Below are 14,905 nucleotides of genomic sequence, written 5' to 3' on the forward strand. Positions count from 1 at the left end.
CCACTTCCAGCCCTGAGCCCAGCTGCCCAGAGCACTGATCCTGAGCCTGCTGGAGTCTTCAGAACTGGAAGTATTTACAGTCATTCACTGTAAGTTATATTATATATATTACTTGTTTTTTTTGTGTGTGTTGTGGTGGAGGGCGTGATTGCATGCTTGGGTGTGGGAAGTTGGAATCCAGGGGGCCCAGGTAAATTCTTGCTCAGGGTCCAATCAATATTAAAGACGGTCCTGCCCATAACCCCAAGAGCACCATTCCCACAGTGAAGCATGGTGGTGGCAGCATCATGCTGTTGGGATCCTTTTCATTAGCTGGCACTGGAAAACTAGTCAGGATTGAAGAAAAGATAGAAGGCAGTAAATACAGGACCATTCTTGAAGAAAATCTGTTCAGTCTATCAGAGATTTGAGACTGAGATAGAGGTTCCCTTTTCAGCAGGACAGTAGTTCAAGGGGAAGCATGTAAGACCAGACCTCAATCCAGTGCAGAATCTGTGACATTGTGACATGACTTGCAGATTGCTGTACACCTACACAACCCATCTAACATGAAGTAGCTGGAGCAGTTTTGCCTGGAAGAATGGGGAACAATCCCAGAATGTAGATGTGCTAAGCTTATAGAGACATACCCGAGGATATCTGCATCTGTATCATCAGCAAAAGGTGGCTCCACAAAGTATTGAATTTCAGGGAGGGAATACTTATGCACATTAAAGCTCTCTTTTTTTAAAATCTTGTACCTTGAAAGTGGTCGGCCTATTATGTAAATCAAATGGCAAAACCAGATATAAGCTATTTTAATTCTAGGTTGTAATACAGAAAAACAGGAAAAACATTACGAATACGAAAACTTTTGGAAGGCATTGTAGCAACCAGATAAATAATAATATATAGGGGCAGATTTCCAGTAGAGTGGCAGTGGATGCCTCATAAATTAGGGTACAAAATAGCAATTTGAATATTGTGGGTGACCACCTGGAACAAACAGAGGAAGTAGTATGTGGTCAGAGTAAAACTTAACGTTTAATTAGAGCAATTAGAAAAATAGGTCCCAAGATGACAGATAACAACAAATTATATATATACATTCGGAGCAACACGGCGGTATACCAAACGGATGCAAGAAGTGCCAATATCAGATAAATGATGCTCGGCGGCACCAAATAAGTAACCGGTTGGTCCTACCACACAGATGAGACGCTCCAGAATCAGCAATTGTCCGACCGGTGTTGATTGATGTGCACACCGTTGCTGGCGGCAATTGCGTAACACAGGGTGGTTGGCAGAACTGGCTGGCCCTAGAATTACCCTAGGAACCTACGCTGGCCTATGTGACCGGATGACGGGGACCCGCCACCAGTCACCAACAGGAACCTCACCCTGGAATTATGCGCCCTAGAAAGCCCTTGCTTACCTGGTCCCTACATGCATGTTTCGCTAGGAGAGATGAGTAACAAGCTCATCAGGGGAAACATGAGAGCTTGGGCTGGACCTGTGCAGGGTGCACTGACAATAATGTCAATGGTGCGCTCTACACAGACACAAAATACCCCATGATCCAGATATGGATCTAAGTGGGCGAATTAGCTATAGGAGGAAAGGGGGGGGTCAAGATATAGAACCCTCTCCTAACAGCTCACTGAGACGCATGGACTGATGTAGCCTAGGTAGCACTTGAGAGACGCTACCTTTTAAAGTGAAAGCCAGCTTCAAAATGAGGCTTGGCTAAAGACACACCCACCTCAGTCGGAGCGAGCGGTGGACGTCCGCGCATGCGCGGAACGATGCTACGCACAGAGAGAGGAAGGCAGGGTAGCGGACGTTAGTGACTGGAATGACGTCACCACGCCACAACTCGCAGATGCACGCGAGATGACGCGACGGTTGCCTAGCAAACAGGACGCTATTCCCAGGCACCGTTTTCCGGGAAAAACTAAACGTGAGCTGCGTAGACGCCTGGGTGAGCATCTTGGCGACATTGCCAATAACAGGGACACAGCAGTGTCAAGGCATGTCCACGATCACCATCAGGGGAATCCAAATTGCCTCAAGGCAATAGGAATTGAGCAAGTTGTCCGTCCGGCCCGTGGTGGAGACTGGGACCGCACGCTACTCCAGAGAGAATCCCGCTGGATTTTCACGCTGGGCACAGTCTCACCCACGGGGCTTAATGAACAGCTTAATTTCAGCTGCTTCATATAGCTCAATGATGGGTCACCTATAGTGTATCTTGATGGTGCCCCTATATGTCTTTATGCATATTCATAGTGGTGTATGCATATTCACTGTTATACCCCTTATCTGGGTATATACCACTACCTTCCCCTTCCCCCTCCGTCCTCGTTTACCTGTCCCTTCTCCTGATGTCATTTCCCTTATGCCCCTCTTACATGTGTTCGTATACTGCCAACATAGCCTTGATTCTTATATTTGCTTTATTTACATGCCATTAATACCTTATCTATATCAAAAGCGCAGCAACATATCTGGAGCTGTGCGGTCCGACGGTGCCTGGGAATAGCGTCCTGTTTGCTAGGCAACCGTCGCGTCATCTCGCGTGCATCTGCGAGTTGTGGCGTGGTGACGTCATTCCAGTCACTAACGTCCGCTACCCTGCCTTCCTCTCTCTGTGCGTAGCATCGTTCCGCGCATGCGCGGACGTCCACCGCTCGCTCCGACTGAGGTGGGTGTGTCTTTAGCCAAGCCTCATTTTGAAGCTGGCTTTCACTTTAAAAGGTAGCGTCTCTCAAGTGCTACCTAGGCTACATCAGTCCATGCGTCTCAGTGAGCTGTTAGGAGAGGGTTCTATATCTTGACCCCCCCCTTTCCTCCTATAGCTAATTCGCCCACTTAGATCCATATCTGGATCGTGGGGTATTTTGTGTCTGTGTAGAGCGCACCATTGACATTATTGTCAGTGCACCCTGCACAGGTCCAGCCCAAGCTCTCATGTTTCCCCTGATGAGCTTGTTACTCATCTCTCCTAGCGAAACATGCATGTAGGGACCAGGTAAGCAAGGGCTTTCTAGGGCGCATAATTCCAGGGTGAGGTTCCTGTTGGTGACTGGTGGCGGGTCCCCGTCATCCGGTCACATAGGCCAGCGTAGGTTCCTAGGGTAATTCTAGGGCCAGCCAGTTCTGCCAACCACCCTGTGTTACGCAATTGCCGCCAGCAACGGTGTGCACATCAATCAACACCGGTCAGACAATTGCTGATTCTGGAGCGTCTCATCTGTGTGGTAGGACCAACCGGTTACTTATTTGGTGCCGCCGAGCATCATTTATCTGATATTGGCACTTCTTGCATCCGTTTGGTATACCGCCGTGTTGCTCCGAATGTATATATATAATTTGTTGTTATCTGTCATCTTGGGACCTATTTTTCTAATTGCTCTAATTACTCATAAATTAGGGGCAGCATCTGACAGTCTGTGCACTCACAGATTTCAGTGTTCTTTTACGTCAGAGAACTGATGTAAAAGATTATAAATGTGGCGGGGCTGCTGACCTTAGCCCATCCCTGACATCACCATGCCCCTTTTTCGGGAAAGTGGCGAAGATAGCAGAGAAACACCAGTGTTGTGTTGAAAAAATTGCACACGTGCAGTTTGTGACTTTTTCACGTCAGAAAAACAATAGTTATGATAAATATGCCCCTTAATTCCCAGATAAATAGCATCAAACGGCACCCAGGCCCATAGTGGCATACCGTATTCAAATGCATAGTTTGATATAATGTCCAGATAAATAGTACACACAGCATGCAAAACAATATGTTATACAGTGTCCAGATAAATAGCACCAACTGTGTCCAGATAAATGGTGTCATATGGCACCTAGATAAATACTATCAGACACTGTCTAGATCAGTGGTTCTCAACCTTTCTAAAGCCGTGACCCCTTAATACAGTTCCTCATGTTGTGGTGACCCCCAACCATTAAATTTTTTTCCTTGCTACGTCATAACTAATTTTGCTACTGTTATGATGACCCACCAAAAACACGCACAGACACCAATACACCAAATGTTAATTCAAATACACAAGTATTCATTCATAACCACAGAACTTTAGCATAAACCAAATAAATAACTTTAAAATAAATAATAAACAACAAATACCCCCTAAAAAATAAATCAGTGGTGCGCACAGTACCCCTCAAATAAATAACTAAGTGGTGCTCACAGTACCCCCCCCCCCCCCCCAAAAAAAATAAAAGAAATCAGTGGTGCTCAGGGTACCCCTCAAATAAATAAATCAGTGGTGCTTTAAGCCCCCCCCCCAAACAAATAACCCAAATAAATAAATCAATGGTGCTCAGGGTCCCCCAAATAAATAAATCAGAAGTGCTCAGGGTCCCCCAAATAAATAAATCAGCGGTGCTTCAGGTCCCCCCCAAATAAATAAATCAATGGTGCTCAGGGTCCCCCAAATAAATAAATCAGAAGTGCTCAGGGTCCCCCAAATAAATAAATCAGCGGTGCTTCATGTCCCCCCAAATAAATTAAGCCTTGCTCAGCCAAATAATTAAAATAAAATTAGCCAGGCTCAATTAAATCATTGGTGGCAGTGGTGCTCAGCGGCGGTGTCATTAACGAAAAAACTCGGACCTCAGCAGACAGGCGGCCCGACTTACCCGTCCAGACGTCAGGCTCCTTCAAGCACAGGCAGTGATAGGACATCACTTCCTGTGCGCGAGGATAAGGGGCCGCTGCCGTTGTGCGGGCGACCCACAATAGGAAGCCTCAGGCGACCCCCCGGAAAGGGCCGATCGACGCCCAAAGGGGCGCGACCCCTAGGTTGAGAACCGCTGGTCTAGATAAATAGGATCATACAGTGCCTGGATAAACAGTACCATTCAGCGTCTCGATAAATAAAATATATAAATACTACAGCTTTCAGAATATACTTCAACCAGTGTCCAGATAATCAGTGTCCTGCGCTGCTTACACCCACCTGGGTTTTCTGGTTGTTGGTGTTGGTCCTGTGTAGAACAATACCAGGGGATTGTATTTTCCAGATGTTGTCCTCAGATTGCCCTTTCTTGTAAAAGGAGCGGTTTCGTTGATGCATACGTAAGAAATCTTGAAGTTTTCACCCTCCTGGGACATTTGCATGTTTTATTGTGCAGTGTAGTAGATGTAACTATGCTTTTATGACAATGATCAACAGAAAAAGACTTTTTCTGCCAAGACTGGCGCCTAAAGGGAGGGGAAGTATAACTGAAAGGATTGTTCTCTTCTTTTGGATCTATTCCTTTTGGCAGAATTTGTATAAAAAAAAACACAAAAAAACAGAATTAAACAAATGTGATCTGAATTCATTACATCTCTACCATTACTATGACAAACCCAAATAATTATAACAGCTGAATATTGGTGTGTGTGTGTGTGTACAGCGGCTAAGTGAGCCCAATATTGGCTATAACATAAATCCCATTGAGATCAGCGTAGCTACATACTGAATTGTCTGTAACGGTGTACTCATTTACACGTACAATGTTTTATATGTACTCCCATAATTCCATGTACCAGGGCACTTTGAAGACCTATAGCTTTTATAGACAACTAATTCATGAAAAGACTGACATACAGACAGATTTTTGGAATGCATTAGATCATTTTGGTGGGTGCTGAACCAATGCAATGCATGTTCCCACCATAGAGTGTTTTTTTTTAGCATCAAGTTAAATGATTTTCATTTAATTTACAATAACGTTGGTTCTTTGCTAACATGGACGCTGTGTATTTTCCCATTTACAGCTATGGATAACTTTGAATATAGTATACAGATCAATGACCGTGACTGGGAGGAATTTTACTCAACGGCTGAGGAATGTGGCTTAATGCAAGTGTCCCTGGCCACAGCGGAGGAAATCTGTTTGAGTGACACCGAACAAGAAGATACTACTAACCGCACACTGTCCAACAAGCCCAAGTTCATTCGCATCAGCTTGTGCTCACCGCCACAAGAGGAACAACCAGCTCTACAGATCTCCCAGCCAGTTCTGTCTCAGTCCGTACAAAAAAGCAACAGGTGGCTACACCCAGATGAAGATGTACTGTCAGGTAGCGAAGATGAAGAGTTAGGATCAGTCACCAGATTTCTTTGTCAAAAGGAGTATATGCTGCAAAATAAGGAATCAGAGAACAGTATAGACATTCCACTTCCAAAGTCAGTAGACCATGATGTAAGCAACCCATGGAATGAAAATTCAAAGATCCATTCAGAAAGGGAAAGTATAGTTGAATACATGAGAACACTGAACCTTGACCAAAATGTTCAATATAAAGAAAACCCCCAGATGCATATGGGTAAAACCACAATGGAACGAAGTACTAATACAGAGGTGGAATTGTGGCACCGCAGTGCAGGACCTACAGTGTCTGTACAGCCTGACGTTAATCCAAGACCCAGTGCCAACTTGAATGACCTTAATAATACACTGGATTGTGCACACAAGTTTGAAAGTTGCTCCTCGGTAAATGGCTGTCTACAAGATGACAAAATTCCTGATGTAAGTAGAAGTAGAGATGACACAGGTGAAATGTGGTACTTAAGACAGGAGGCTACTTTGTCAGGGCTCCTCAGCAAAGATAATTGTGTCAATGAAGAACATGAGATGCCTGATGGTCCAACAAGTCTTGAGGAACCTCCTTCCTCCAAGCATGATGGACTTGTCTACTACAGCATGGAAAACGATGCTCAGGACAATAGTTGTGAGGTGGCAATAGAAGCCAGTCTAAATTCCTCAGCCGTGGAGCAAAATGTCCCAACTTCAACTATTGAAGAATTACATTTATGTGTCTCCCAGTCAGATGGCCTAGAAGTGAAGGCTACATCAAATATATCTAACCCTGTAGATTATACGACCACCATCCACAGCCCTGTACTTGTTAATACAACTACAAGAGCTTGGAGAAATCCGATGCTAACTCAGCCGTCCTCAGTACTCTCTAGGAAGACAGTCCTGACTTTACCTGAAATGTATGACTTTTTCTTTGATGATATTTCAGACACTGTATCTCTTGAGACAGAATCAATCATGGCAAGCAAAGATGACATTGTGTATACCCCAGAGATGTACGACTATTTCTTTCTTGATGATGAGGAGGAAAATGTAGCGAAATGCAAAGGTGACAACACAAGTCAAGCATCAGGTACAGATTTGGCCTTGGCTTCCACGTCCTCAGTGGCTGCTACTTGGCCTGAAGCCTGTGAGTTTTTCTTTGCTGATGGGCCTCAAAATGATGACAGGGAGGGAATTTCGTTCAGTATCTCATCTTCCCAAGTGACAAGTGCTGCAGACATTAGCCAGTCCTTTGTTCCTGAAGGACTAAAAGGATTCAAAGTGAGGAGAGCACATCACAGAAGAGGCCCGGATGGGAGTCTCATTCCTCAAGATCATCACAGGCCATCCAAAATGTCAGGTAATGACTAAAATAACATAACTAAAATAACATAACTATAATAACAACTGCAGGATATGATGACGCTTTGCTTTAATGTTTGTTTGCAGGCTCTATTGTGCCACATTTGTCCCCCAGCAGAAGTGACACTTGCTTAGTATTCCTTGCCTTTGCATCTTGGGCTGTGAAATCTTCAGACTTGCAGTCTTCAGATGGATGGAAAACAGGTGTGTCCAATCTTCCCACCTACTTTTGAGAAGTTAATGCATACCAGTGTAAAATACTTTTACATATTTTATATATAAAAAAATATTTCATATATTAAAATATATTTCTTTAGAAAACTATTTTGCCGCAAATAATTACTGAAATCTACAGCAGCTTTGAGCTGCCGTAGATTACATTCTGGAGGAGCCATGTAATTTGCGCCTCCTCATCAATCACATGGCTCCTCTGGCAGCGCAGGCCCCATTAAGGCTGGTTTAGCAGATGCTGGTCTTGAGTAATCAGGGCCTATAAGGACTACAAGACGCATGAAAACATGAATAAATAAATGTAAAATGCATTAGGCCGGGTTCACATCACCGTTTATTTTTCCGTTCTTCTGATCCGTCAGAAGAACAGAATAAACGAAAAGAAACGATACTGTATTTTTTTGCATCCATTATGATCAGTTATACATATTTGGCATCCGTTTTAACCATTTCCGTATGAGAATCGTTATTGTAGACGGGATAAAAAAAAGTCCTTCATACATTTTCTGTCTAAAATAACGGATCTGAAAAGGAAATGGCTAAAACGTATGCCAAATATGCATAACTGAGCATAATGGGTGCAAAAAATACAGTATCCGTTTTTGTGATGTGAACCTGGCCTTACTGCTTTACTTACTATCTAAAAATTAGAAGCTGCCTATATTCTACATTGCAATGGATGTTGTACGCCAAAAGCCCATGAGAGGCAAGTCTTTTAGTATAGGTCCCGTCTGTTAGAAGCTTGTTGCTGGTAGATGGGCCCGACATATTCTTGATCAAATATATGTGCAAAGAGCTTTTAATTTTCACATAGTAAGTATAGCAGTAATGCAGCGTACATTTATTCATGTTTTCAATGTTTGCATAAGTCTTTGTGCATAAAGCAGTGTGCTGCTACTTGTAGTCCTGGTTTGCTTTTGCGTTGCAGCCATGGTAATGTGCACCCGTATTCCCCTTTTTATGCATGGTTTGGAGGTGCTGGGCTAACTCTCTGTAGAATTAGGGGCTATACCCATGGCTTAATCCTCTGCTTTCAAGTAACAGAATTATTATCTTGACATTATGTACAGCGCTAACATTACAGGAACATGGTATGGAATTGATAGAAACATTTTTGAAAGAATTTTGGAATTGAAATTTACTGTTCTACATAAAAGTATTATAGAACTTGGTGTAAAAACACATAGAAATTTCTAAGAGATAGATCTGAGCTTAAAGTATAACTGTCATTGCTGGTAGTTTTTCAGAATAATCTGCCATGTGAGTGTATATGAGAAATAAAACAATTTCTGGCCATTATATGATTTGTATCTGACAGTTAGCATTTTTTCCCATCTGAAATCTGTCTGTTAGGCCACATTAACACGATCGTATTTTTAGTCCGCATCCAATCCACATTTTTTCCTTATTGGATGTGGACCCATTCATTTCAACAGGGCTGTAAATGATGCGGACAGCACACTGTTTGAAATAAATTCTATGCAGTGAGCTGCCAGAATGTTTTACGTTAGACATTAGGAGCTCAGCCCACTAGAAATATATATTAAGAAAGCAATCACAGACATTTAGGCCCAATTATAAAAAATATAAAAAATGGCGTCCAAGGGCGGATATTCACTTTAAGCGCTCATTCAGATCAACATATTTTTATTCACTAAGACCTGTAAAATATTGGCTAAAATGGAAAGGAAATTCATATGTTCATATGGCTCCCATCTTTTCAAAATTACTACATAATACATTCTGAAATGAATCAGATGAGTGTGAAATATGGATACCAGAAATGATACTATTTGTTGTCAGTATATGCACCATTTCTAATCCATATTTACATCTGTCTGAATAAAGCCTTAGGCTGAGATCACACTAGAATGTGAGTACATGTTTGATACACCAACAGAATGAATTACTTTTTATTGAATTGAACCAATGACAAAACGTATCAGTTTACTTCTGTTACATCCGAAAACTTTGTATTTTTATCTTCTATAACTAATTAGGTTTCATCACATGTGGGCAGTTAGTGACGCAATGTGTGAGACTCCTGAATTTGTGGATCTACCGTACTCCGTTTTCTATAAACTTACCCTTCTGATTTTCCAGCTCTACTGGCAAACATTGGTGCCGTCTCCGCCATTCAGTATTTACGGAGGCGAAGAAAAAGTACCTGGCAAGAATCTCCACCAGACTCTGGAGACGAAACCTAATCTTCCCAAAAAATCTGATCTACAAGTCCAAGGAGCAACAGTATGGATGGAAAGGTCTCCAGATTGCATGATGGCGATCTGCCTGTAGCTCACATCTACTCATTCCCTGCAAGTGAAGCCAATTTGAGACTCAATGCTTCAGTATTGAACGTATCCAAGAGGAGTATAAATTATTTCACAGCACCTTAGACAAGAGTTTGAAGAAACATGAGTAGGTTAGTGGTGGACACATTCAGAAGGTCATCAAGTATGTTTTCTGGAAGAAGTACGTTATATTATAGACTTCTGAGGGAACGGGCCTGGTCATGTTCTTCAGCCTGACACGGTCAGCATTTTATAGACTAGTTTGAGGGTTCTCGGATCTAGTGGCTGTCACTTGAAGTCGCAGTAGGAGATCAGTGGAAACACAAGGGAACTTTGCGCTGGGATTCTTCTGCCTGCAGTGTTGCTGTGATACATAATAAATTGTGTCTAGTTTACTCCCCTCAGTACCTGACCAGACATTACATTGTGTCTTCGCGCATCCTACAACTTGGTCTGTCCATGTGTTTTTACCTGGAGTCATAAATCATCAAAGTAAATATGCAGCCTATGGTGAAGGAGTTTTTTTGAAGACGAGACAGATGTCTGCGAACATTTTCCAGAAAGTAGATTCCCATGAATGAACCTAGGAATGAAAAGTTCATTCTTAAGCTTCATGCACACCACCGTATGTTTGGTCCGCATCCAATTCACATTTTTTGGATTTCGATGGGGCGCCAAAAAATGCAGACAGCACACGGATATCATCTGTGTGCTGTTGGCATCAGCATGTTCGCGCCGTAGTCCTGCAAAAATATAGAACATGTCCTATACTTGTAAATTTTGCCGACAAGGATAGGACATTAATCTTGAAGGGAGAAAGAAAATGTCAGTATGTCCATGGCTGTTATCTGGGTTTTGCGGATTGCAAAAAACATACGGTCATGTGCATGAGGCCTTATTCACACAGTGTTTGGTCGGGGATTGTGACTAGTGATGAGCAAAGAGAACTTCGGATGTTTAATCTGAAGTTGCTTCGTTCAAAACTTCGGAATAATACTGTACAGAGATTCATCTCCGTACAGTATTAGAAGGTATGGGCTTTGGTTCTAAGGTACTAGTCAGAACCGAAGCAGAGTTCGGCTTCAAGTTTTAGGTGGTTTTCCACTTTAAAAATCAACTACCGAAGGGATGAGCAAACTTCATATTTTGAAATTCGTGTTCGGGTATATTCTGCAGTGCATTATGGATTCCGTTACCACGGACCATAACGCAATTCCGTGACGGAATGCCTTTTCATTCCGTCATAATAGAAGTCTATGGCCAGCATAACGGATCCGTCCCGTTTTCTTTATGCAGACGAGGACTCCAGCATAACGAAAACCAGACAGATCCGTTATGCAGGCCATAGACTTCTATTATGACGGAATGAATAACGGACTGCCTCTAAAGGCATAACGTCATGGAATTGCGTTATGGTCCGTGGTAACGGAATCCATAATGCAATTCAGCATATACCCCAACCCGAACTTCAAAATATGAAGTTCGCTCATCCCTAGAAGTCACGTGCGACTTCGTGAATAACTAACTTCGGCTCATCGGAGCCCATACATTCTAATACTGTACGAAGACGGGTCTCCGTACAGTATTATTCCGAAGTTTTGAACAAAGCGACTTCGGATTAAGCATCCGCAGCTCGCTTGGCTCACCTCTAATTGTGATTCAAAACCACAGAACAGGTGCAAATCTTTCCATTATACGTGATCTCTGTGTAGCCTCTCCTGGTTTTGGATGGAAATTGCTGACCAAACACTGACTTTGTGAATAAGGGTCCATTCACACGACCATATTTTCGGTCTGCATCTTTTATGGATCAGATACGGACCCATTCATTTCAATGGGTGCTGTCCGCATCCGCTAAAAAAATACAACATGTCCTATTCTTGTCCGTTTTGCAGACAGGAATAGGCATTTCTAACATAGTGCAAAATGTGCAAAAGGGATACGGTCATGTGAATGGACCCTAAGGCCGTAGGGCTTGATAGTGGAGGCAGTGATCGAGAATGAACATTCCTCCCTATTAAATGCATTTATATACAGCAACGATGTATGGTGATGATAAACGGTCACTACTACGATCATTCATCCCCATACCGCTCCATTGTCTGTTGGCAGCACATTCTCTGGTTACAAGGTCGATGTGCTGTTGACAAACAAGGATTTTTTTGGTGCAGCGTAAAAGGTACAATCTCCTAAAAAAGTGTTTGTCAGGGAAATTATTGAGAACGAGTGTTCATGGGAATATTAGTTCCCAATAATTGTCCAAGTCCTTGGTCCATGTAAAAGGGCCCATATACTAGACTTTCATGCTGGTACCAAGCTTGTTCTCCCATTATACTTCATCCTGGCAGCAATACATTCTGGAAACAGCGTCACAGATTGTCTAAGCCAGGGGTCAGCAGACCCCAGCACTCCAGCTTTGGTGAAACTACAACTCCCAGCATGCACACTTGCGTGGCCGTTCTCAGAAATGCCATATAAGTGAATGATGCATGCTGGGAGTTGTAGTGTCACCACAGCTGGAGCGCTAAAGACTGCTGATCCCTGGTCAGAATTCGGGGTCAGTTTGTGCCAAGAACTAGCATACCTGCCTTGCCCCATAACTAGTCAAGGAGGCGTGGATTAGCAGAAAGGGGCAGGGTTTAGTGGTAAGGGGAATACATTAAAATGCACCAATATTTACCACAATTTTGGAGCATAATAAGCCAGACAATAGTGTTTATCTTATCGCCGGCCTCAACATAACTTTGGCGCATCCAGCGCCAGTTCTAAATGTAAGACAGCTTCCGAGCCGTCTTACATTTAGAAGATTTTCTACGCCTAAAACAGGCTTAGAAAATGGTGACTGGCCTGGCCCGCCCCCTTCCCCACCTAAAATTTTAGAACTGGCATGAGCGGAGCCCGAGATACGCCTAATTTTGTATTTTAGCTTAGTAAATGACCCCCATAGTGTCAAATTAATATCGTTATAGAAGGCACTATATGTCCTTAAAGAGGACCTATCAGATATGTAGGTATGTATGTAAAAAGTGTAATTTATTCTTTTAAAGAGGACCTTTCATCGGTCCAAACATTGTAAGATGACCAAAGAGCACAGTAGAATACGGCGGCACTACTCTGACAGGCAAAGAAAGACCCCAATAGACGGTGAGACTCCGACCATTCAGCAACATCTTCCGTGGTGCACAGCATGCCAGGACAACAGGTACAAATACGCGCAGTGATGAGAGAGAGAAATAAAATGCGGCACTCACCGAGTTGCTAATACAATTTCAGGCTTTATTGCTTCACATGTAGAAACAACAGACAGGCAGGGGAGCGGAACGAGCCCTTCACTGAGGATCAGCGGTGACGGCCGTTTCGCGCTGAACTAGCGTCACCTGAACCATTCTCATAGTGACGGCAAGATGCTCCATGTAAAAACAGAAACAAAGTAGGACCACTTTGAGAAAAGAACACGTGAACAAGAGCAAATCGTTACATGCAGGCACTTATGTAGCCAAAAAATTGTAACAAATAAGTAATGAGAAAGCGAGCACAAACAAATAGTGGGAGTGGAAAAACAAAGTAGGCTAATAAGTGTCCCAATAGAAAAGCTATAAGAACACCGCCATATCATTCAAGCCGTGTGGGCCAGTAGCTTTGGTTTTTATGATCTACCGCGCCTCCCGCTGCAACAAGAGATGTAAGATGACCATCAGGCGGTGTAGAGCGGCACCCAGGGATCTCACTGCACTTACTATTATTCCGGGGCGCCGCTCCGTTCTCCCGCTATGCTCCCCGGTATTTTCGCTGACTTGGTTATACTGGGAGGAGTCTGCCCTGTTTCTCCCTGGGCGTTCCTTCTCCCAGGCTGTAGCGCTGTCCAATCGCAGCACAGAGCTCACAGCCTGGGAGAAGGAACGCCCAGGGAGAAACAGGGCAGACTCCTCCCAGTATAACCAAGTCAGCGAAAATACCGGGGAGCATAGCGGGAGAACGGAGCTGCGCCCTGGAATAATAGTAAGTACAGTGAGATCCCGGGGCACCGCTCTACACAGCCTGATGGTCATCTTACAATGTTTGGACCGATGAAAGGTACTCTTTAAACCTCTGCCCTTTCTGTACTTAGGAGTCATGTGGGCGGTCCTATCACTGATTGACAGCTAACTCTATATGCTTTAGTCATGCAGAGTTAGCCGTCAGTGATAGGACCGCCCACATGACTCCTAAGTACAGAACGAGCAAAGGTTTAAAAGGGATAAATTGCACTTTTTACTGAATCTTTTCCTATAAAACTCTATCAGTCTGCTCAGCTCCTCCTGCTCTATAACATGCTGCCTGCAGATTACACTGCTCTTTGTGGTGACAGGTTTTCTTACACATTACACAACTGATACCTACCAGAAAATGGCGGATATTCTAAAAATGCAATTTCCATGGAGATTGCTCAAGTTTGAGGCCTAAAAAAACTACTTGAACTAAATAGAAAGGGTGGGAAACATGGTAGCAGAGTTCGCAGTTTATGCAAAATATCTACAGGTGAAACTCGAAAAATTTAAATATCGTGCAAAAGTCCATTTATTTCAGTAATACAAATTAAAAGGAATTGCATTAATGCAGCTTAAAACGAAAAATTTTAGGAAAAGGTTCAATATTCTAGGCTCAGGGTGTCACACTCTAGTCAGCTAATTAACCCATACCCCCGAGCAAAGGGTACCGAAGATTGTGACTTTGGGGTTTCATAAGCTGTAAGCCATAATCATCTAAATTATAACAAATAAAGGCTTGAAATATCTCACTTTGCATGTGATGAGTCTATCTCATATGTTAGTTTCACCTTTTAAGTTGCATTACTGAAATAAATGAACTTTGCACAATATTAAAAATTTTCGAGTTTCACCTGTAATGAGGAAGGCTCGTGACTAAAGCCGAAACGTTGCACCACCGGTGTGAATAAAGGGTTCACTGCTATT

The 14,905-nt window shown here is 43.1% G+C and overlaps 1 protein-coding gene across 1 annotated transcript; it reads left to right on the forward strand.

Moving 5' to 3' along the window:
* The first annotated feature begins 38 nt into the window (after nucleotides 1-38).
* Nucleotides 39-10,353, forward strand: PERM1 (PPARGC1 and ESRR induced regulator, muscle 1). The gene is made up of 4 exons (XM_040427093.1): nucleotides 39-89; nucleotides 7,016-7,429; nucleotides 7,519-7,635; nucleotides 9,766-10,353. Exons 2-4 carry the CDS (start codon nucleotides 7,045-7,047, stop codon nucleotides 9,867-9,869), a joined length of 606 nt encoding a protein of 201 aa, XP_040283027.1. The 5' UTR covers nucleotides 39-89; nucleotides 7,016-7,044; the 3' UTR covers nucleotides 9,870-10,353.
* The last annotated feature ends 4,552 nt before the right edge of the window (nucleotides 10,354-14,905 follow it).

This window comes from Bufo bufo, chromosome 1, assembly GCF_905171765.1.
Source record: "Bufo bufo chromosome 1, aBufBuf1.1, whole genome shotgun sequence".
NCBI lineage: Eukaryota > Metazoa > Chordata > Amphibia > Anura > Bufonidae > Bufo > Bufo bufo.

Bases quoted from the DNA above. Each gene is read 5' to 3' on its own strand.
- PERM1 (XM_040427093.1), top strand. From the start codon at position 7,045: ATGGCAAGCAAAGATGACATTGTGTATACCCCAGAGATGTACGACTAT. The intron at 7,430-7,518 runs GTAATGACTAAA...GTTTGTTTGCAG, and splicing joins CAGGCCATCCAAAATGTCAG to GCTCTATTGTGCCACATTTG. The intron at 7,636-9,765 runs GTGTGTCCAATC...CTGATTTTCCAG, and splicing joins TTCAGATGGATGGAAAACAG to CTCTACTGGCAAACATTGGT.